Below are 24,427 nucleotides of genomic sequence, written 5' to 3' on the forward strand. Positions count from 1 at the left end.
GCGTCTATAATATGTCTTCACCTCAGAGCTGCCGGCTGGTGGTTATAATTCCCACTATGTGAGTTGTAGTCGGAGGGGAGGGGTCAGCGACTACATAGAGATCGGGGTACAGTGTAGTCTATTTTATCATCTGGGGGTCCCGCTATCTACTGTATATAAGCTGTTCCCCTCTTGTCCTGCAGGGGGCAGGGGCTGGTGTGTGATCCATGGACAAGAGCTGACCACTGATCGCTGGTTCCAGTTGTCTCTGATCTGCGGTCGTGCCTGTGTTACCAACCGCGACTCGTACGTCACCCTGCACCTGGTCCTCTCCTCGTCACCCACACCCCCAGGGCTCCCCGACAATCTCATCTGTGGAGAATGCATGGTGAGGTGAGCGAGGCTGCAAGATGTCGTTCTAGGAAAATTCCAATAATCCGGCGTCCCCAGGACCGCGGCAGAACCGGATTATTGGAGATTCCAAACCAGTGGAAATTGTCTGCGCTCAGACATACGTGTCCGTGGTCAATGGTATCTAAGCTCCAACACTCAGCGTGTTATTGCCACCAAGTCCTACTCACAGCTGAGGGTTTGTTACAATTGTATCCAGTCTAGACAATCCTCTGTGAGCTCTCCCTCCTGTCCTGATAGTTGTTACATTTTACCTGCCCTGATAGAATGTATCGGTCTGGAGTCCTGGCTGTTTATCTCCGAGGATTATCTAAACTGGATTCAACTGTAACAAACCCTCTGCTGTGAGAAGTATTAGGTCTATAATAAATGTTTTCAGCTTTTGGATATAAACAAAAATGTTTCCATTCACTGACTAGAAGCAGAGAACTTGAAAATTGAACATATATTAGGTTTCAGCACTTTATATCACACAGAAGAGCCGCCGCCGCCCTCCCGGGTCCTCACTTTATACTTTCACGGTTTCTTTGATGTTTTTCTTCTTAACAGAAATCAAGAAAAGGACGATCGTGTTCAGCAGAAGTCGGCGCTGCCAGGTACGAGTGCGGTCACCGCTGGCTGGAAGGTCCTGTTCACACTGAGGTTTTTGCAGGCAGAAAAAATCTGCCTCAATATTTTTCCAGGAATCTGCCGGTGTCTTTCTAATGCTTTTTTTCCTGAGTTTTTGATGAGTCTTGTTTTCCTTGTGGCCATTGACTCTAAAGCCAGAACTGGGGGCAAAAAATTCTGAAACCAGCGCCACAGGTTTTTGTTTTTTTTGTGCCTCCCATTGTCTTTAATTAATATCCCGGGTGTAATAATAAATCTATAATATCCCGGGTGTAATAACACATCTATAATATCCCGGGTGTAATAATACATCTATAATATCCCGGGTGTAATAATACATCTATAATATCCCGGGTGTAATAATACATCTATAATATCCCGGGTGTAATAATACATCTATAATATCCCGGGTGTAATAATACATCTATAATATCCCGGGTGTAATAACACTTCTATAATATCCCGGGTGTAATAATACATCTATAATATCCCGGGTGTAATAATACATCTATAATATCCCGGGTGTAATAATACATCTATAATATCCCGGGTGTAATAACACTTCTATAATATCCCGGGTGTAATAACACATCTATAATATCCCGGGTGTAATAACCCATCTATAATATCCCGGGTGTAATAACACATCTATAATATCCCGGGTGTAATAATACATATAATATCCCGGGTGTAATAATACATCTATAATATCCCCGGTGTAATAATACATCTATAATATCCCCGGGTGTAATAATACATCTATAATATCCCGGGTGTAATAATACATCTATAATATCCCGGGTGTAATAATACATCTATAATATCCCGGGTGTAATAACACTTCTATAATATCCCGGGTGTAATAACACATCTATAATATCCCGGGTGTAATAACCCATCTATAATATCCCGGGTGTAATAACACATCTATAATATCCCGGGTGTAATAATACATATAATATCCCGGGTGTAATAATACATCTATAATATCCCCGGTGTAATAATACATCTATAATATCCCCGGGTGTAATAACACATCTATAATATCCCGGGTGTAATAATACATATAATATCCCGGGTGTAATAATACATCTATAATATCCCCGGTGTAATAATACATCTATAATATCCCGGGTGTAATAACACATCTATAATATCCCGGGTGTAATAATACATCTATAATATCCCGGGTGTAATAATACATCTATAATATCCCGGGTGTAATAATACATCTATAATATCCCGGGTGTAATAACACATCTATAATATCCCGGGTGTAATAATACATCTATAATATCCCGGGTGTAATAATACATCTATAATATCCCGGGTGTAATAATACATCTATAATATCCCGGGTGTAATAACACTTCTATAATATCCCGGGTGTAATAACACATCTATAATATCCCGGGTGTAATAACCCATCTATAATATCCCGGGTGTAATAACACATCTATAATATCCCGGGTGTAATAATACATATAATATCCCGGGTGTAATAATACATCTATAATATCCCCGGTGTAATAATACATCTATAATATCCCCGGGTGTAATAATACATCTATAATATCCCGGGTGTAATAACACATCTATAATATCCCGGGGGTAATAATACATCTATAATATCCCGGGTGTAATAATACTTCTATAATATCCCGGGTGTAATAACACATCTATAATATCCCGGGTGTAATAATACATCTATAATATCCCGGGTGTAATAATAAATCTATAATATCCCGGGTGTAATAACACATCTATAATATCCCGGGTGTAATAACACATCTATAATATCCCGGGTGTAATAACCCATCTATAATATCCCGGGTGTAATAACCCATCTATAATATCCCGGGTGTAATAACCCATCTATAATATCCCGGGTGTAATAACACATCTATAATATCCCGGGTGTAATAACACATCTATAATATCCCGGGTGTAATAATACATCTATAATATCCCGGGTGTAATAATACATCTATAATATCCCGGGTGTAATAATACATCTATAATATCCCGGGTGTAATAATACATCTATAATATCCCGGGTGTAATAATACATATAATATCCCGGGGGTGTTATAATACATCTATAATATACCGGGTGTAATAATACATATAATATCCCGGGTGTAATAATACATCTATAATATCCCGGGTGTAATAATACATCTATAATATCCCGGGTGTAATAATACATCTATAATATCCCGGGTGTAATAATACATATAATATCCCGGGGGTGTTATAATACATCTATAATATACCGGGTGTAATAATACATATAATATCCCGGGTGTAATAATACATCTATAATATCCCGGGTGTAATAATACATCTATAATATCCCGGGTGTAATAATACATCTATAATATCCCGGGTGTAATAATACATCTATAATATCCCGGGTGTAATAATACATCTATAATATCCCGGGTGTAATAACACATCTATAATATCCCGGGTGTAATAATACATATAATATCCCGGGTGTAATAACACATCTATAATATCCCGGGTGAAATAATACATATAATATCCCCGGTGTAATAACACATCTATAATATCCCGGGTGTAATAATACATCTATAATATCCCGGGTGTAATAATACATCTATAATATCCCGGGTGTAATAATACATCTATAATATCCCCGGGTGTAATAATACATCTATAATATCCCGGGTGTAATAATACATCTATAATATCCCGGGTGTAATAATACATCTATAATATCCCGGGTGTAATAACACATCTATAATATCCCGGGTGTAATAACACATCTATAATATCCCGGGTGTAATAACACATCTATAATATCCCGGGTGTAATAACAAATCTATAATATCCCGGGTGTAATAACACATCTATAATATCCCGGGTGTAATAACACATCTATAATATCCCGGGTGTAATAATACATCTATAATATCCCGGGTGTAATAATACATATAATATACTCGGCATGTGTGTCATGTGACCTGCGTACCCCGATAATACATTAGATATATAATCTATAGGTGCATCCTCATGTACACAGATCCCCGGTGACGTAATATGCAGCGTCTATAATATGTCTTCACCTCAGAGCTGCCGGCTGGTGGTTATAATTCCCACTATGTGAGTTGTAGTCGGAGGGGAGGGGTCAGCGACTACATAGAGATCGGGGTACAGTGTGGTCTATTTTATCATCTGGGGGTCCCGCTATCTACTGTATATAAGCTGTTCCCCTCTTGTCCTGCAGGGGGCAGGGGCTGGTGTGTGATCCATGGACAAGAGCTGACCACTGATCGCTGGTTCCAGTTGTCTCTGCTCTGCGGTCGTGCCTGTGTTACCAACCGCGACTCGTACGTCACCCTGCACCTGGTCCTCTCCTCGTCACCCACACCCCCAGGGCTCCCCGACAATCTCATCTGTGGAGAATGCATGGTGAGGTGAGCGAGGCTGCAAGATGTCGTTCTAGGAAAATTCCAATAATCCTGCGTCCCCAGGACCGCGGCAGAACCGGATTATTGGAGATTCCAAACCAGTGGAAATTGTCTGCGCTCAGACATACGTGTCCGTGGTCAATGGTATCTAAGCTCCAACACTCAGCGTGTTATTGCCAGCAAGTCCTACTCACAGCTGAGGGTTTGTTAGAATTGTATCCAGTCTAGACAATCCTCTGTGAGCTCTCCCTCCTGTCCTGATAGTTGTTACATTTTACCTGCCCTGATAGAATGTATCGGTCTGGAGTCCTGGCTGTTTATCTCCGAGGATTATCTAAACTGGATTCAACTGTAACAAACCCTCTGCTGTGAGAAGTATTAGGTCTATAATAAATGTTTTCAGCTTTTGGATATAAACAAAAATGTTTCCATTCACTGACTAGAAGCAGAGAACTTGAAAATTGAACATATATTAGGTTTCAGCACTTTATATCACACAGAAGAGCCGCCGCCGCCCTCCCGGGTCCTCACTTTATACTTTCACGGTTTCTTTGATGTTTTTCTTCTTAACAGAAATCAAGAAAAGGACGATCGTGTTCAGCAGAAGTCGGCGCTGCCAGGTACGAGTGCGGTCACCGCTGGCTGGAAGGTCCTGTTCACACTGAGGTTTTTTTTTTGCAGGCAGAAAAAAATCAGCGCCCAAAAACTTGTGTGAACTGACCCTAAGGCCGGCTTCCCATGGGTCGGATATGCTGCGTAAAAATCACGCCGCGTATCCGACCTGGAACCCGCAGCATCTTCCGTCCGAAAAATCACACAACAATGCGGTTTTTCGGGTGGAATTTCCGCTGCGTAAAAAAGCGCTCATACTCACCCCCTCCCTCCTTTGACATCCACTCCGGCCTCCTACAATGACGTTGCAGGCCATGTGACGCGGCGGCCGGACTGCAGGAAGGAGGAGGGCGGCGTTCTGGGGAAGTGTCGTCATGTATTTACTTTTTCCAGAGTTGCGATTTTAGATTCCGCGGCGTGCCCATTTATCTTGCGTTTCCACTTGCGGATTGTATCTGCCTAATGCCGTGGAAAATCGTACCCAAAATCCGCAGCATGAAAAACGCAACAAAACGTGAAAACTGCGCCATGTGGTGCGTTACGTGCAAATTTCCTGCTTAATGCTGCGGTTTTGGTGCGTATTTTCTGCAGCAAAATCTGCAACGTGTGCATGTAGCCCGAGGATGTCTCCATAGACGCAATGATGAGGGTGACAGCTGTGTAAAATATCATTGATTGGCTGCCCCACCCCTGTCCCATGCTCGGCAGCCCCCCCTTGTGTGGGAGGAATGTATAGCCCTGTTCATGATTAATGAATAGAATTCCAGAAACCAGTGAAGACTGACACAGCGAGAGCAGGAGGTGCAGATTCGTGGGGTAACCTGGGGCGGTTCCTAATAGCGGCCGTTACTGTGCCCGCTGGGTCTGTCACTCCACATCTGTTGTTCTAATAGGAAACCGGGATGAAGACCGAATAAAATATATTGTGGGACTCGGGGGTCGGGACTGAGAATAATGGTTATTTCTGTTTTCCAGAAAAATCTTTCCCCAACACCGGCCTGCAGAAGTCTGGAGCTGTGGGGTGAGTACTGGGCCTGTCCCACGTGTCCCTGTATGTGCGGACACATCGCCTGAGCCACCGGTCTGTTCTTCTCTCTGCAGAGCATCTCGCTCCCGTAACAAGTCCGGCCGGTTCCAGCCCCAAGAAGATCCAGATTATGCCCGAAGGGTAAGGGGAGAGCAGGACATATAATACTAGAACGTGTGGCAACATTTTTCCATATGAATTAAATTATTGAACACAGGTTCATGATAAGACCACAAGGGGGAGCTCACTACATACAGATATATACAGCTCCCATAGTTACATGATAACACTGCTGCCTGCAGCCACCACTAGAGGGAGCTCACTAGATAGATATATACAGCTTCCATAGACTTACATGATATTCTACTGCGTGCAGCCGCCACTAGGGGGAGCTCACTACATACAGATACACAGCTCCCATAGTTACATGATATTCTGCTGCCTGCAGCCACCACTAGGGGGAGCTCACTGCATACAGATATATACAGCTCCCATAGAGTTACATGATATTCTACTGCCTGCAGCCACCACTAGGGGGAGCTCACTGCATACAGATATATACAGCTCCCATAGAGTTACATGATAACATTCTGCTGCCTGCAGCCACCACTAGGGGGAGCTCACTGCATACAGATATATACAGCTCCCATAGAGTTACATGATATTCTACTGCCTGCAGCCACCACTAGGGGGAGCTCACTGCATACAGATATATACAGCTCCCATAGAGTTACATGATAACATTCTGCTGCCTGCAGCCACCACTAGAGGGAGCTCACTACATACAGATATTTACAGGTCTTAATAAATTTTAATATTCAGTCTTTAGTCCGCTCCCCCTAGTGGCGGCTGCAGGAAGTTACTAATGTATTATGACTCTGAAGGGGATTTGAAGCTCTAACCCCTATGATGGGAAACAGAATCCCTGCCCCCGTCGTTGCGCTCTGTAACCGGTACTCGGGTCTCTTTCAGGTGGACGAGCTTCTTGATCAGATGGCGTCCGGACAGGTGGACTCCCAGAAAGTCCTGCAGCCCATCCGCCCGGCCGTCTTCCATTCTCCTCTTGGAAAGCAGGAGTTCAGCCCGATACCCATCAACCCATGACCGACCCAGGCGCAGTTTTTAGTGACGCGTTTTATCGAAGTTTCCCGTTTTTGGCGCCTCCACCCGCAGCCGCGGCACCTCTTCTGGTTTTAATGTACTTCTCCATATAGTAGATAATAAATGAGTTTTGGATATATTTTTTTTTAATAAGCGACTTTACATAACGAGGGGGGCCATTGTGGGGCGCAGGCGGCCATGTTTTTAAATGCAACCATTCACCAGGGACCTCAGCGTCAATCATTGTACAACACCACGGCCGCCACTGCATCAGAAAACGTGGCGTTAACCCCGCGTCGTACTGATCCCAGCTGAGCTTGATTTTGTACAGTTTAAGAAAATGGCGCCCACATAGGACAGTCTGCCCCATAAACCCTTTACCAGCCGCCCTAATAATGCTAAAGTGCCAGTCCGGGGCTGGAAAGTGTCCAGTCTTATGTACGTCACATGACACGTTTCCCTGCAGCTTTTCCTGCTCCTGACTGGCACTTGTCTTGCCTTGTTGCCCATAGTAACCAATCGCAGAGCAGCTTTCATTTCTTAAAGGGGTATTCTCATCTTAGTGGCCTATCCCCGGGATATGTGGAGAATGTCTGATAGGGGCGGGTCCCATCTCTCTGGGGGACGAGGGTCGCGCGACTGTTTCCATAGAAGTGAATAGTGAGCCACATACAAGCGCGTCCACCTCTCCATCGCCTGGATACGGGGGTTACCTCAGGTGGGAGGGGGTTGAATGACCCCCTTTCTCCACATAGGTGGGACCGGCAGCTGTCGGACATGCTATACTTCCGCTGTGTGATAGGTTGCTATGGGCAACAAGACCGGTTTCCCATTGGACAGTGTTGATAAATGAGGCCTAGCTCATAAAAACTTGATGTGAAGGGAACTAGCGACCGATTACTGCGCCCCTGGCGGCCATTTTGTCGGTCTAATCGATGTGATTTGCCTCGTTAATCGAACAGGTTCCGTGTAAATTGACAGGTGGCGGTCGCTCAGCCCACAAAATGGCGGCCGGCAGTGCTTCAGAGTCACCTAAAAAAACACAGCAAACTTTTTTTTTTTTTTACAAATCTCGCTCTTTATTGCCTGAAAATAAAGCCAGTTTGAGAAGCGGAGCTGGAAGTGACGCAGACGGCCAGCACGGGGGAGGTTCCAACATTTCTCAATGCGCCGTGGCGGCCATGTTTAAACCTCCCGGACAAAGTGAAATTAACTCATGAAGGAAAAGAGACAGACAGAAGTTGTGATGGGCTCCGGAGCCGTCACTGATCCCTCCTGGAAGGGTGAGAACGGCGACGCTGGGGCAGGTGACCCCGGGGAGCCCCTGGGCGCTGGAGTAGTTAATGGCGACATGAGCAGCTCACGCTAGAGCACAGACATTGCAGTATTACTTTGGCACAAATGACATTTACAAGGGGGAGGGGGGGGGTCACATCGTGGGTTCATGGAAGATGGCGGGGGTGAAGGCACAGAGTTTTAAACAGACGAGTCACCTGACACTGAGTTTCTGGTGCTGAACAAGGGCGGCCATTTTCTTGGAGACCAAGAAGGATGACATTTTTTTAAGTATATTTCAAATAAATCCCTGATTTTTATCTTTGTTTGGATTTTATTATTTTTTTTATTCTATTTCTACATTTTATTTTTTTTCGTTCAGTAAAAAGGGGGTCATTCAAAACAGACACTCCTCCCTGGAGCCATGCGACAAAATATACACTAAATAACTGTCTGGATGAACGCGGCCATTAAAAAAAAACTGAACATGAAATAATATTTTACAATCACAATATTTTAGCGAATGGAGATGAAGAAGCGTGACGTGCCGGTCGCCGGCAACACAATACGATATCTTATCTGGAAATAAATAACGGCTATAATACATCATTTCGCGTTTTCCTAGTGTACGTCCGTTACTGTGCTATTAGAGAGAGCCTGCAGCGATCGTGGTCTACCCCAAGATGGCGGCCCGGCTCCTTGATGGAGACACGGGCGAAGTTTGAAGCTCCTCCCTCCCCCAACCGTAAGTGTTTAGAACTCTGTGGGTGATGGTGACGGATCACAGGATGGCCGATCGCAGGGTGAGGGACTTGTGATTGCAATCTGTAACGTAAGACCCTCCATCTGTGTATAATCTGATATATCCCTCGTGTATACCCCCACCCGCCCATAGTCGTACCCAGAATTATCTTCAAATCGACACTTCATACTCCCGAGTATCCTGAAAGACAAAGAGACGTCAATAGAGACGGAGAGAAGCGCCCAGGTGCCGCTTAACACGAGTTGTCACCCAGCTTTCCCAGGAACAGATCTTTCACACTCACCCCAGCCTCGTATAATGGGTTGTTGAAATCGGACTCCACAGTGATGGGGCTGTATGAATGGGAGGCCGGGAAAGAAAATCCAAACAGAGACTTTCCTTGAAACCTGCGGGAGAAATCGCCAGAGACAGAACGCAAAAGTCACAGTGAAGAGCTGAACCGCCATATTGAACGCTGCGATATGTAATACGGAAGTCTCTTAAAGGGCAACTCCACTCCACATACATTATTGATGTAAACATCCCCTCTACCGATCCAGAGACCCACTCCTCTTATTCTATAGTAACACATAATCCATATCAATGGTGACAACCATTGAACGTTGTCACAGCTCCGCCCCCTGAATGAGGTCAGAGACTCAGTCACACACACAGAAGTTTGGTTGATCTCCTAAATTATTCACAATCCTCCGGCCATTGGGATAAGGATGAATAAATCACGTTGGTGACTTATTTACGGATGGATTTGCTGATCCTACTCCTGACCTGTAATAATATCCGTACAATTAAAGGGCATCTCTACCCAAAATATTTTTTAAAAATTTACGGAATCGGATTTCGAATATTTCGAAATTATAATGATCCGACTGGAAGTGATTACGGATGGTATTGCCCTTTAATAAGTAACCGCGCCCAAATCTGTAAGTAAAATGAAGTAATAAAATATTGTTTGCTTTTCCTTTCTCCGTCTTTTTGTATAATTTCCAGAATTTGATGTGACAAATATTTTGGGTGGAGTTTCCTTTTATTATATATTTATTGATACACATTTGGAAACAAGATTGTGTCACTAGTAAAAGGGGCGGAGCTGTGACAACCCCTTCCTTTTTGTGATAAATTGGTTATTAATAGTACGTACGGTATAATCAGCGTTTCGGCAAGTGGAATAAACTCACAAAGCAGCCAGAGGATTGTGTACAACAGATGGAGTTACCCTTTAAATTATTTTTTTTTAAAAACCTATTCCACTCACTTTGTATAATAGATGTAGATTCCACCAATCAGCAAGATGACCAGGATGATTGGCAGGAAAATCGCCAGAGCAATGTTGCCGCCCTCCATCTGGTGGGAGGGGTCTGTTGTCTGGGCAACTGGAAGGGGAGGAAAGACCATTACACACCTATAGGGGGCGCTTTCTTATTTTGAATGTCGTAGACCACTAACCTCATAGACATGAAGATGATGATGGTTAATGGTCAGGTAGTGATTGCACTGGATGGAACAAGACATAAGAGAATGAGAGGCGACCATGATGGTGGTGAGGACATTTTTGGGGTGACATGATTGTGTGGGTGGGGGGACATCACAACAGACACCCGCTCATGCCCACCTTCCAACTTCCTGTCGTCCAGGAGCTCCTCATACGCAACTAAAAATAAAAGCAAGAGAGAAAAGTAGAGCTGGTCAGTGCGCACTACATCTCCAATAATGCATTACAACCAAGAATTTCCTGTACCAGCAATGAACCAGTAGGGGGCAGCAGAATCAACTCACTTTTACATAGAGGCGGTTGGTTCGTCCACTGTGATGGGTGTCCGGGAACGCAGATAATAGTGACCTCCCCGATCAGTTCAAAGCCCTCGTAGCAGAAGAATCTGAGCGCCTCCCCGGCCTGGTAGTGGTGCTTATAGAGGGTCTGATAGCCGTTCTCAGGGACCCCGGGGTTCAGACACGGCTCGTACTTCACTGTAAAATACATTTTAATTAATGATAACTGTGCAAATATTAATGGGGTGCAGAATGTAAGCGCCGCTGTGAACCTCCATATACTGAGCTATAATATGCTTATAATTGACAGCAGGGTATTCGTCATACCACATAGCACCACTAGAGGGCGCCAGTAACATGTGAAGGGCACAGATGGGTGCAGAGGTGATTTAGGAGCCAGGTGTTGAGGCCACATAATCAGGACGACCCTGCCCAAGGTCACGGTGATGGCGGCAGCCCAGATGCTGCATGTGGGGAGGGCACAGAGGGAATTATTAGCTATAAATACAAGCTGCAAAGTCTGTGCATTGTGTAATAACTACAGAGGTCACCCGAAAATATATGTGACTGCAGTACAGAGCTGAACTCCACACTGCGGAGCGCTCTATTCCGGAGCATGAATGCTGAGCAAGTCACTCGAAGGGACAAAGAATGTATTTTACAGATTATATAGGATTCATCTACAAAAGAAGCGGAGACTGAGTACAAACATTACCGATCCTGAGGAGTTACATCCTATATTATACTCCAGAGCTGCACTCACTATTCTGCTGGTGGAGTCACTGTGTACATACATTACATTACTTATCCTGTACTGATCCTGAGTTACATCCTGTATTATACTCCAGAGCTGCACTCACTATTCTGCTGGTGGAGTCACTGTGTACATTACATTACTTATCCTGTACTGATCCTGAGTTATATCCTGTATTATACTCCAGAGCTGCACTCACTATTCTGCTGGTGGAGTCACTGTGTACATACATTACATTACTTATCCTGTACTGATCCTGAGTTATATCCTGTATTATACTCCAGAGCTGCACTCACTATTCTGCTGGGGGAGTCACTGTGTACATACATTACATTACTTATCCTGTACTGATCCTGAGTTACAGCCTGTATTATACTCCAGAGCTGCACTCACTATTCTGCTGGTGGAGTCACTGTGTACATACATTACATTACTTATCCTGTACTGATCCTGAGTTATATCCTGTATTATACTCCATAGCTGCACTCACTATTCTGCTGGTGGAGTCACCGTGTACATACATTACATTACTTATCCTGTACTGATCCTGAGTTACATCCTGTATTATACTCCAGAGCTGCACTCACTATTCTGCTGGTGGAGTCACTGTGTACATACATTACATTACTTATCCTGTACTGATCCTGAGTTACATCCTGTATTATACTCCGGAGCTGCACTCACTATTCTGCTGGTGGAGTCACTATGTACATACATTACATTACTTATCCTGTACTGATCCTGAGTTACATCCTGTATTATACTCCAGAGCTGCACTCACTATTCTGCTGGTGGAGTCACTGTGTACATACATCACATTACTTATCCTGTACTGATCCTGAGTTATATCCTGTATTATACTCCAGAGCTGCACTCACTATTCTGCTGGTGGAGTCACTGTGTACATACATTACATTACTTATCCTGTACTGATCCTGAGTTACATCCTGCATTATACTCCAGAGCTGCACTCAATATTCTGCTGGTGGAGTCACTGTGTACATACATTACATTACTTATCCTGTACTGATCCTGAGTTACATCCTGCATTATACTCCAGAGCTGCACTCACTATTCTGCTGGTGGAGTCACTGTGTACATACATTACATTACTTATCCTGTACTGATCCTGAGTTACATCCTGTATTATACTCCGGAGCTGCACTCACTATTCTGCTGGTGGAGTCACTATGTACATACATTACATTACTTATCCTGTACTGATCCTGAGTTACATCCTGTATTATACTCCAGAGCTGCACTCACTATTCTGCTGGTGGAGTCACTGTGTACATACATTACATTACTTATCCTGTACTGATCCTGAGTTACACCCTGTATTATACTCCAGAGCTGCACTCACTATTCTGCTGGTGGAGTCAATGTGTACATACATTACATTACTTATCCTGTACTGATCCTGAGTTATGTCCTGTATTATACTCCAGAGCTGCACTCACTATTCTGCTGGTGGAGTCAATGTGTACATACATTACATTACTTATCCTGTACTGATCCTGAGTTATATCCTGTATTATACTCCAGAGCTGCACTCACTATTCTGCTGGTGGAGTCACTGTGTACATACATTACATTACTTATCCTGTACTGATCCTGAGTTACATCCTGTATTATACTCCAGAGCTGCACTCACTATTCTGCTGATGGAGTCACTGTGTACATACATTACATTACTTATCCTGTACTGATCCTGAGTTACATCCTGTATTATACTCCAGAGCTGCACTCACTAGTAACTTAATGTTGAAAAAGCTAACTGTTCTATTACACTATTAGAGCTCATATAAGCTTTTAGGTTGGGGTCTGTCCACATACTTGCTGACGGTTTCCAAAAAATAATTGGCAATTAGATCCAACTGAATGCCCCCCCCCCTACTCCCAACGTTCTTATTAAAAGACTGACTGTCTCCCCTGACTATTTTATAACAAGGGGCCGTGGATTCCGTCGGGTGACCCCTCTCTATCAGCAGCGCTGCGTGTGGCACACACGTACTTTTAACCCCTTGATTGGAATATCGGGGGGCTATTATATCCACTCAATGTTATTATGACAGATAAAAGCTGTAATATAAAGAGAACTGAGAGTCTCGGTGACAAACCCTCCATAGTAAATATCACTGTGTAACTAGGGTTGTCATTCAGGATCAGGGAAAGCTGGGTGACAACCCCTGCGGTGCTGCAATAGTTGTCACCCAACTTTCCCTAAAACGACTGAACAGAATTTTAAGAATTTTTACGACGACTCGATTTACAGAGGGTTCTTCGGGAGAAATATTGAAAGGGATGAGGGGGGGGGGGGCAGAGTACGCTAAACGCACCCCCTGGGAATTCTGACCGTCGCCACTAGGGAGCAGCATTACTCACAGACACACTTGGGGATCCGGTCGCTCCATTTGGGGGTTCCGGTGTCTCGGTTGTAACAGGTCAGGATTTCGCTTCCCTCCAGCGTGTAACCCTCATTGCAGGAATAGTGGACGTGAGAGCCGATGGGGAAGCGCGGATCAAACGCCCTACGGACGCCGTTTGCGATCTCCCCGGGGTCAGCGCAGTTCAAGACTATAATGAGGGAGAGACAATGACATCACCCGTGTAAAATGATGTACAGTAATGAATGGAGGGGCTGGAGAGCAATCACAGGGGCCCCGGGAGCATCAGCCTGTGGGGGCCTCGCTCAGTGATTGGACAGAACAGGCAGGGTCAATCACTCACTCTTCTCGCAGGTGGGAGGGGCATTGCTCCACGACAGGTCCCATTGGCAAGTTAGGATGTCAGATCCGATGATGTCATAGCCGGGTTCACACTGATAGGTCACCACTGTGCCACGGATGAGGTCAGGGTGTGAGGACGTCTTCCAGCCGGACTGAATTTCAGGTAAAGCCGAGCACGTGTCATTCCGTGGCACCTCTAGGGGGAAGAAGAAATATCTGGAACTATCTGTACGTCATGTTAATACAGGAACACGTCTGGAAGGTTTATATGAGGCGGCAGAGATTTTGGGAACGGGATGGATATCAAACACCACGAACCAATGACCACATCGAGGTATGAGGCATAAAGCACCTCGGCCCGGTCACTAATCCTGGTTTTATACTCCAGCCACAACCAGAGCTGCATTCACAGTTCTTCTGACTGGTGCTTTGGATTGGTCAGCCCTGTGCTGACAGACACGCCCCTAAGAGATCAATTCCCATAATGTTCTGATTCACGTCCATGTTATTGAGCTGGATGAAGCAGTTTTAAAATTAAAGGCGATAAGGAAACACTACATCTCCCCCAATGCAGTGCAGCAGGGTATGCTCTATACATTTAATGATCCAGCAGAAGCAGTTAGGAAGCTTTCAGGTTGTGCAGGCAGAAAACAGCAATCTGTGACTGCAGCTTTGGGTGTGACTAGAGTATAAGATGTGGTGTACATGATAAGTAAAGCAATGCATGGAGCCCGGTGCTGAGCGATCTCTACCTTTGAAGTGTATGATGAATCCCTGGCTCAGGCTGAACACGGGATCATTGGGGTCAGACTGGAACTGTAGGGTCACATCATTGGCGGAGGAGAAGAGGTTAAAGCGCTGGTGAACGCCCATATACTGTCCTAGGACCCGCGCTGTGAGGTCATCACCGTCATAGACTGTCAGAGCGTCACTGCGGCGGATGTTCAGTCTGCCGGCCATGTATAGAGAGAAAAGAAGGCACAAGTCATCAACGAGGCAGCGGTGCGAGGTCACAGGGTGGACCAACATGGCCGACAATATGGAGGAGCCCTCAGTACAGGCAATGTCTGTATCATGTGCGGTGATTATACTCCGGCCTCTCACATCTCTATCTCCAGCAGCACCCGCCGGTCCTCCTGCACATGGATCCCCCACACACAGTCCTGACCCTTGGCGTAATTCTGCGGCCAATCCGGAGACAGGATCACACCGGCCGGTTCAGAGATCTCTCCCCCGCACAGCGCTAAAAGACAGAAGAGAAGACGTCCCGAGGAGACGACCATCAGTTACATTACCAGGAGAATGACAATCGGGGGACAGGATAATGACACTGACACTTGGGGTGCAGGATAATGACACTGACACTTGGGGTATAAGATAATGATACACGGACACTTGGGGTATAAGATAATAATACACGGACACTTGGGGTACAGGATAATGATCCACTGACACTTGGGGTACAGCATAATGACACTTAGGGTACAAGGTAATGATACTTGGGGTACAGCATAATGACACTTAGGGTACAGGATGATGACACTTGGGGTACAGGATGATGACGCAGTAGATAGATATATATATAATGTCTCGCTGTCCGCCGGTCTCTTCGCTTTTTATACAACGCTCGTTTTTTCTTTCTGTCAGTTCCTTTGGTTTCATATCTTCGAGACAGGAAAGAGTTAATCAGGAGCCCTATATTAGTTACCATGGCAACTGGAAATTGCTAAGAAACTTCTGGGAATGGCAGCGCCGCCGCCGCTACGCCTCGCACACGGTGATGTATGTGGTACAATCCTGTACGGAGAGTCCTAGATCACGCCCCATAGTCCTCGATTTTGGGTGCTGACCCACTGTCCCCTCCCCCACTATCCTGAGTCACAAAAGACCACAGCTGGGAAACCTGTTTATCTGGACACTATACAGCATTATTTATCTGGACACTATACAGCACTATTTATCCGGACACTATACAGCGCTATTTATCTGGACACTATACAGAGCTATTTATCTGGACACTATACAGCACTATTTATCTGGACACTGTACAGCATTATTTATCTGGACACTATACAGCACTATTTATCTGGACACTATACAGCACTATTTATCTGGACACTATACAGCACTATTTATCTGGACACTGTACAGCACTATTTATCTGGACACTATACAGAGCTATTTATCTGGACACTATACAGCACTATTTATCTGGACACTATACAGCACTATTTATCCGGACACTGTACAGCACTATTTATCTGGACACTATACAGAGCTATTTATCTGGACACTATACAGCACTATTTATCTGGACACTATACAGCACTATTTATCTGGACACTATACAGCACTATTTATCTGGACACTATACAGCACTATTTATCTGGACACTATACAGCACTATTTATCTGGACACTATACAGCACTATTTATCTGGACACTATACAGCACTATTTATCTGGACACTGTACAGCACTATTTATCTGGACACTATACAGCACTATTTATCTGGACACTATACAGCACTATTTATCTGGACACTATACAGCACTATTTATCTGGACACTGTACAGCACTATTTATCTGGACACTATACAGCACTATTTATCTGGACACTATACAGCACTATTTATCTGGACACTATACAGCACTATTTATCTGGACACTGTACAGCACTATTTATCTGGACACTATACAGAGCTATTTATCTGGACACTATACAGCACTATTTATCTGGACACTATACAGCACTATTTATCCGGACACTGTACAGCACTATTTATCTGGACACTATACAGCACTATTTATCTGGACACTATACAGCATTATTTATCTGGACACTGTACAGCACTATTTATCTGGACACTATACAGCACTATTTATCTGGACACTGTACAGCACTATTTATCCGGACACTGTACAGCACTATTTATCTGGACACTGTACAGCACTATTTATCTGGACACTGTACAGCACTATTTATCTGGACACTATACAGCATTATTTATCTGGACACTATACAGCACTATTTATCTGGACACTATACAGCATTATTTATCTGGACACTATACAGCACTATTTATCTGGACACTATACAGCACTATTTATCTGGACACTATACAGCACTATTTATCTGGACACTATACAGCACTATTTATCTGGACACTATACAGCACTATTTATCTGGACACTATACAGAGCTATTTATCTGGACACTATACAGCACTATTTATCTGGACACTATACAGCACTATTTATCTGGACACTATACAGCACTATTTATCCGGACACTATACAGCACTATTTATCTGGACACTATACAGCACTATTTATCTGGACACTATACAGCACTATTTATCTGGACACTGTACAGCACTATTTATCTGGACACTATACAGCACTATTTATCTGGACACTATACAGCATTATTTATCTGGACACTATACAGCACTATTTATCTGGACACTATACAGCACTATTTATCTGGACACTATACAGCACTATTTATCTGGACACTATACAGCACTATTTATCCGGACACTATACAGCGCTATTTATCTGGACACTGTACAGCACTATTTATCTGGACACTGTACAGCACTATTTATCTGGACACTGTACAGCACTATTTATCTGGACACTGTACAGCACTATTTATCTGGACACTATACAGCACTATTTATCTGGACACTATACAGCACTATTTATCTGGACACTATACAGCATTATTTATCTGGACACTATACAGCACTATTTATCTGGACACTGTACAGCACTATTTATCTGGACACTATACAGCACTATTTATCTGGACACTATACAGTACTATTTATCTGGACACTATACAGCACTATTTATCTGGACACTATACAGCATTATTTATCTGGACACTATACAGCACTATTTATCTGGACACTATACAACACTATTTATCCGGACACTATACAGAGCTATTTATCTGGACACTATACAGCACTATTTATCTGGACACTATACAACACTATTTATCCGGACACTATACAGCACTATTTATCTGGACACTATACAGTACTATTTATCTGGACACTATACAGTACTATTTATCTGGACACTATACAGCACTATTTATCTGGACACTATACAGCATTATTTATCTGGACACTATACAGCACTATCTGGACACTATACAACACTATTTATCCGGACACTATACAGAGCTATTTATCTGGACACTATACAGCACTATTTATCTGGACACTATACAGCACTATTTATCTGGACACTATACAGCACTATTTATCTGGACACTATACAGCACTATTTATCTGGACACTATACAGCACTATTTATCCGGACACTGTACAGCACTATTTATCCGGACACTATACAGCACTATTTATCTGGACACTATACAGCACTATTTATCTGGACACTATACAGCACTATTTATCTGGACACTATACAGCACTATTTATCTGGACACTATACAGCACTATTTATCTGGACACTATACAGCACTATTTATCTGGACACTATACAGAGCTATTTATCTGGACACTATACAGCACTATTTATCTGGACACTATACAGAGCTATTTATCTGGACACTATACAGTACTATTTATCTGGACACTATACAGCACTATTTATCTGGACACTATACAGCATTATTTATCTGGACACTATACAGCACTATTTATCTGGACACTATACAACACTATTTATCCGGACACTATACAGAGCTATTTATCTGGACACTATACAGCACTATTTATCTGGACACTATACAGCACTATTTATCTGGACACTATACAGCACTATTTATCTGGACACTATACAGCACTATTTATCTGGACACTATACAGCACTATTTATCTGGACACTATACAGCACTATTTATCTGGACACTATACAGCACTATTTATCTGGACACTATACAGCACTATTTATCTGGACACTATACAGCACTATTTATCTGGACACTATACAGCACTATTTATCTGGACACTGTACAGCACTATTTATCTGGAGACTGTACAGCACTATTTATCCGGACACTATACAGCACTATTTATCTGGACACTATACAGCACTATTTATCTGGACACTATACAGCACTATTTATCTGGACACTATACAGCACTATTTATCTGGACACTATACAGCACTATTTATCTGGACACTATACAGCACTATTTATCTGGACACTATACAGCACTATTTATCTGGACACTATACAGCACTATTTATCTGGACACTGTACAGCACTATTTATCTGGAGACTGTACAGCACTATTTATCCGGACACTATACAGCACTATTTATCTGGACACTGTACAGCACTATTTATCTGGACACTATACAGCACTATTTATCTGGACACTATACAGCACTATTTATCTGGACACTATACAGCACTATTTATCTGGACACTATACAGCACTATTTATCTGGACACTATACAGCACTATTTATCTGGACACTATACAGCACTATTTATCCGGACACTGTACAGCATTATTTATCCGGACACTATACAGCACTATTTATCTGGACACTATACAGCACTATTTATCTGGACACTACAGCACTATTTATCTGGACACTGTACAGCACTATTTATCTGGAGACTGTACAGCACTATTTATCTGGACACTGTACAGCACTATTTATCTGGACACTATACAGCACTATTTATCTGGACACTATACAGCACTATTTATCTGGACACTATACAGCACTATTTATCTGGACACTATACAGCACTATTTATCTGGACACTATACAGCACTATTTATCTGGACACTATACAGCACTATTTATCTGGACACTATACAGCACTATTTATCTGGACACTGTACAGCACTATTTATCCGGACACTGTACAGCACTATTTATCCGGACACTATACAGCACTATTTATCCGGACACTATACAGCACTATTTATCCGGACACTGTACAGCACTATTTATCTGGACACTGTACAGCACTATTTATCTGGACACTATACAGCACTATTTATCTGGACACTATACAGCACTATTTATCCGGACACTGTACAGCACTATTTATCTGGACACTATACAGCACTATTTATCTGGACACTATACAGCACTATTTATCTGGACACTATACAGCACTATTTATCTGGACACTATACAGCACTATTTATCTGGACACTATACAGCACTATTTATCTGGACACTATACAGCACTATTTATCTGGACACTATACAGCACTATTTATCTGGACACTATACAGCACTATTTATCTGGACACTATACAGCACTATTTATCTGGAGACTGTACAGCACTATTTATCTGGACACTGTACAGCACTATTTATCTGGACACTGTACAGCACTATTTATCTGGACACTATACAGCACTATTTATCCGGAGACTGTACAGCACTATTTATCTGGACACTATACAGCACTATTTATCTGGACACTATACAGCACTATTTATCTGGACACTGTACAGCACTATTTATCTGGACACTATACAGCACTATTTATCTGGACACTATACAGCACTATTTATCTGGACACTATACAGCACTATTTATCCGGACACTGTACAGCACTATTTATCTGGACACTATACAGCACTATTTATCTGGACACTATACAGCACTATTTATCTGGACACTGTACAGCACTATTTATCTGGACACTGTACAGCACTATTTATCTGGACACTATACAGCACTATTTATCTGGACACTATACAGCACTATTTATCTGGACACTATACAGCACTATTTATCTGGACACTATACAGCACTATTTATCCGGACACTGTACAGCACTATTTATCTGGACACTATACAGCACTATTTATCTGGACACTGTACAGCACTATTTATCTGGACACTGTACAGCACTATTTATCTGGACACTGTACAGCACTATTTATCTGGACACTATACAGCACTATTTATCTGGACACTATACAGCACTATTTATCTGGACACTGTACAGCACTATTTATCTGGACACTGTACAGCACTATTTATCTGGACACTATACAGCACTATTTATCCGGACACTATACAGCACTATTTATCCGGACACTGTACAGCACTATTTATCCGGACACTGTACAGCACTATTTATCCGGACACTGTACAGCACTATTTATCCGGACACTGTACAGCACTATTTATCCGGACACTGTACAGCACTATTTATCTGGACACTGTACAGCACTATTTATCTGGACACTGTACAGCACTATTTATCTGGACACTATACAGCACTATTTATCTGGACACTATACAGCACTATTTATCTGGACACTGTACAGCACTATTTATCTGGACACTGTACAGCACTATTTATCTGGACACTATACAGCACTATTTATCCGGACACTGTACAGCACTATTTATCCGGACACTGTACAGCACTATTTATCTGGACACTGTACAGCACTATTTATCTGGACACTATACAGCACTATTTATCTGGACACTATACAGCACTATTTATCTGGACACTATACAGCACTATTTATCTGGACACTATACAGCACTATTTATCTGGACACTATACAGCACTATTTATCTGGAGACTGTACAGCACTATTTATCTGGACACTATACAGCACTATTTATCTGGACACTATACAGCACTATTTATCTGGACACTATACAGCACTATTTATCTGGACACTGTACAGCACTATTTATCCGGACACTATACAGCACTATTTATCTGGACACTGTACAGCACTATTTATCTGGACACTGTACAGCACTATTTATCTGGACACTATACAGCACTATTTATCTGGAGACTGTACAGCATTATTTATCCGGACACTATACAGCACTATTTATCACTATTTATCTGGACACTATACAGCACTATTTATCTGGAGACTGTACAGCACTATTTATCTGGACACTATACAGCACTATTTATCTGGACACTGTACAGCACTATTTATCTGGACACTATACAGCACTATTTATCTGGACACTATACAGCACTATTTATCTGGAGACTGTACAGCATTATTTATCCGGACACTATACAGCACTATTTATCTGGAGACTATACAGCACTATTTATCTGGACACTATACAGCACTATTTATCTGGACACTGTACAGCATTATTTATCTGGACACTATACAGCACTATTTATCTGGAGACTGTACAGCATTATTTATCTGGACACTATACAGCACTATTTATCTGGACACTGTACAGCACTATTTATCTGGACACTATACAGCACTATTTATCTGGACACTATACAGCACTATTTATCTGGACACTATACAGCACTATTTATCTGGACACTGTACAGCACTATTTATCTGGACACTGTACAGCACTATTTATCTGGACACTGTACAGCACTATTTATCCGGACACTGTACAGCACTATTTATCTGGACACTATACAGCACTATTTATCTGGACACTATACAGCACTATTTATCTGGACACTATACAGCACTATTTATCTGGACACTATACAGCACTATTTATCTGGACACTATACAGCACTATTTATCTGGACACTATACAGCACTATTTATCTGGACACTATACAGCACTATTTATCTGGACACTATACAGCACTATTTATCTGGACACTGTACAGCACTATTTATCTGGACACTATACAGCACTATTTATCCGGACACTGTACAGCACTATTTATCTGGACACTATACAGCACTATTTATCTGGACACTGTACAGCACTATTTATCCGGACACTATACAGCACTATTTATCCGGACACTATACAGCACTATTTATCCGGACACTATACAGCACTATTTATCCGGACACTGTACAGCACTATTTATCTGGACACTATACAGCACTATTTATCCGGACACTATACAGCACTATTTATCCGGACACTGTACAGCACTATTTATCCGGACACTATACAGCACTATTTATCTGGACACTATACAGCACTATTTATCTGGACACTATACAGCACTATTTATCTGGACACTATACAGCACTATTTATCTGGACACTATACAGTACTATTTATCTGGACACTATACAGTGCTATTTATCTGGACACTATACAGCCCTATTTATCTGGACACTATACAGCACTATTTATCTGGACACTATACAGCACTATTTATCTGGACACTATACAGCACTATTTATCTGGACACTGTACAGCACTATTTATCTGGACACTGTACAGCACTATTTATCTGGACACTATACAGCACTATTTATCTGGACACTATACAGCATTATTTATCTGGACACTATACAGCACTATTTATCTGGACACTATACAGCATTATTTATCTGGACACTATACAGCACTATTTATCTGGACACTATACAGCACTATTTATCTGGACACTATACAGCACTATTTATCTGGACACTATACAGCACTATTTATCTGGACACTATACAGCACTATTTATCTGGACACTGTACGGCACTATTTATCTGGACACTATACGGCACTATTTATCTGGACACTATACGGCATTATTTATCCGGACACTATACGGCACTATTTATCCGGACACTATACGGCACTATTTATCCGGACACTATACGGCACTATTTATCTGGACACTATACGGCACTATTTATCTGGACACTGTACAGTACTATTTATCTGGACACTGTACGGCACTATTTATCTGGACACTATACAGCACTATTTATCTGGACACTATACAGTACTATTTATCTGGACACTATACAGTACTATTTATCTGGACACTATACAGTACTATTTATCTGGACACTGTACGGCACTATTTATCTGGACACTATACAGCACTATTTATCTGGACACTATACAGTACTATTTATCTGGACACTGTACGGCACTATTTATCTGGACACTACGGCACTATTTATCTGGACACTATACAGCACTATTTATCTGGACACTATACAGCACTATTTATCTGGACACTATACAGCACTATTTATCTGGACACTATACAGCACTATTTAT

At 42.5% G+C, this 24,427-nt stretch overlaps 2 protein-coding genes across 4 annotated transcripts in view; one reads left to right on the top strand and one right to left on the bottom strand.

The window, feature by feature from the left end:
- Positions 1–7,295, top strand: part of LOC142697892 (uncharacterized) — a 23,552-nt gene extending 16,257 nt beyond the window's left edge. For both annotated transcript variants that reach the window (XM_075847690.1, XM_075847691.1), the window contains exons 6-12: positions 183–372; positions 940–986; positions 4,253–4,442; positions 5,010–5,056; positions 6,024–6,069; positions 6,150–6,216; positions 7,048–7,295. In XM_075847690.1, the coding sequence (XP_075703805.1) occupies positions 183–372; positions 940–986; positions 4,253–4,442; positions 5,010–5,056; positions 6,024–6,069; positions 6,150–6,216; positions 7,048–7,179 (719 nt within the window). In that variant the 3' untranslated portion in view covers positions 7,180–7,295. The remainder of the gene's footprint in view (positions 1–182; positions 373–939; positions 987–4,252; positions 4,443–5,009; positions 5,057–6,023; positions 6,070–6,149; positions 6,217–7,047) is intronic.
- Positions 7,296–8,516: 1,221 nt separating this feature from the next.
- The window catches only part of SEZ6L2 (seizure related 6 homolog like 2), a 40,776-nt gene continuing 24,865 nt past the window's right edge, over positions 8,517–24,427 (bottom strand). The window contains exons 10-18 of one of the 2 annotated variants that reach the window (XM_075847704.1): positions 15,569–15,707; positions 15,217–15,413; positions 14,466–14,660; positions 14,121–14,312; positions 10,988–11,179; positions 10,824–10,862; positions 10,467–10,584; positions 9,498–9,600; positions 8,517–9,394 (exon numbers count right to left, since the gene is read on the bottom strand). In XM_075847704.1, coding sequence (XP_075703819.1) covers positions 9,365–9,394; positions 9,498–9,600; positions 10,467–10,584; positions 10,824–10,862; positions 10,988–11,179; positions 14,121–14,312; positions 14,466–14,660; positions 15,217–15,413; positions 15,569–15,707 — 1,205 coding nt within the window. In that variant the 3' untranslated portion in view covers positions 8,517–9,364. Of the gene's footprint in view, positions 9,395–9,497; positions 9,601–10,466; positions 10,585–10,657; positions 10,706–10,823; positions 10,863–10,987; positions 11,180–14,120; positions 14,313–14,465; positions 14,661–15,216; positions 15,414–15,568; positions 15,708–24,427 lie in introns of those variants that run through there. The other variant, XM_075847705.1, reaches the window with a different exon arrangement.

The sequence above is a fragment of the Rhinoderma darwinii genome, assembly GCF_050947455.1.
Source record: "Rhinoderma darwinii isolate aRhiDar2 chromosome 6 unlocalized genomic scaffold, aRhiDar2.hap1 SUPER_6_unloc_1, whole genome shotgun sequence".
Classification (NCBI taxonomy): Eukaryota; Metazoa; Chordata; class Amphibia; order Anura; family Rhinodermatidae; genus Rhinoderma; species Rhinoderma darwinii.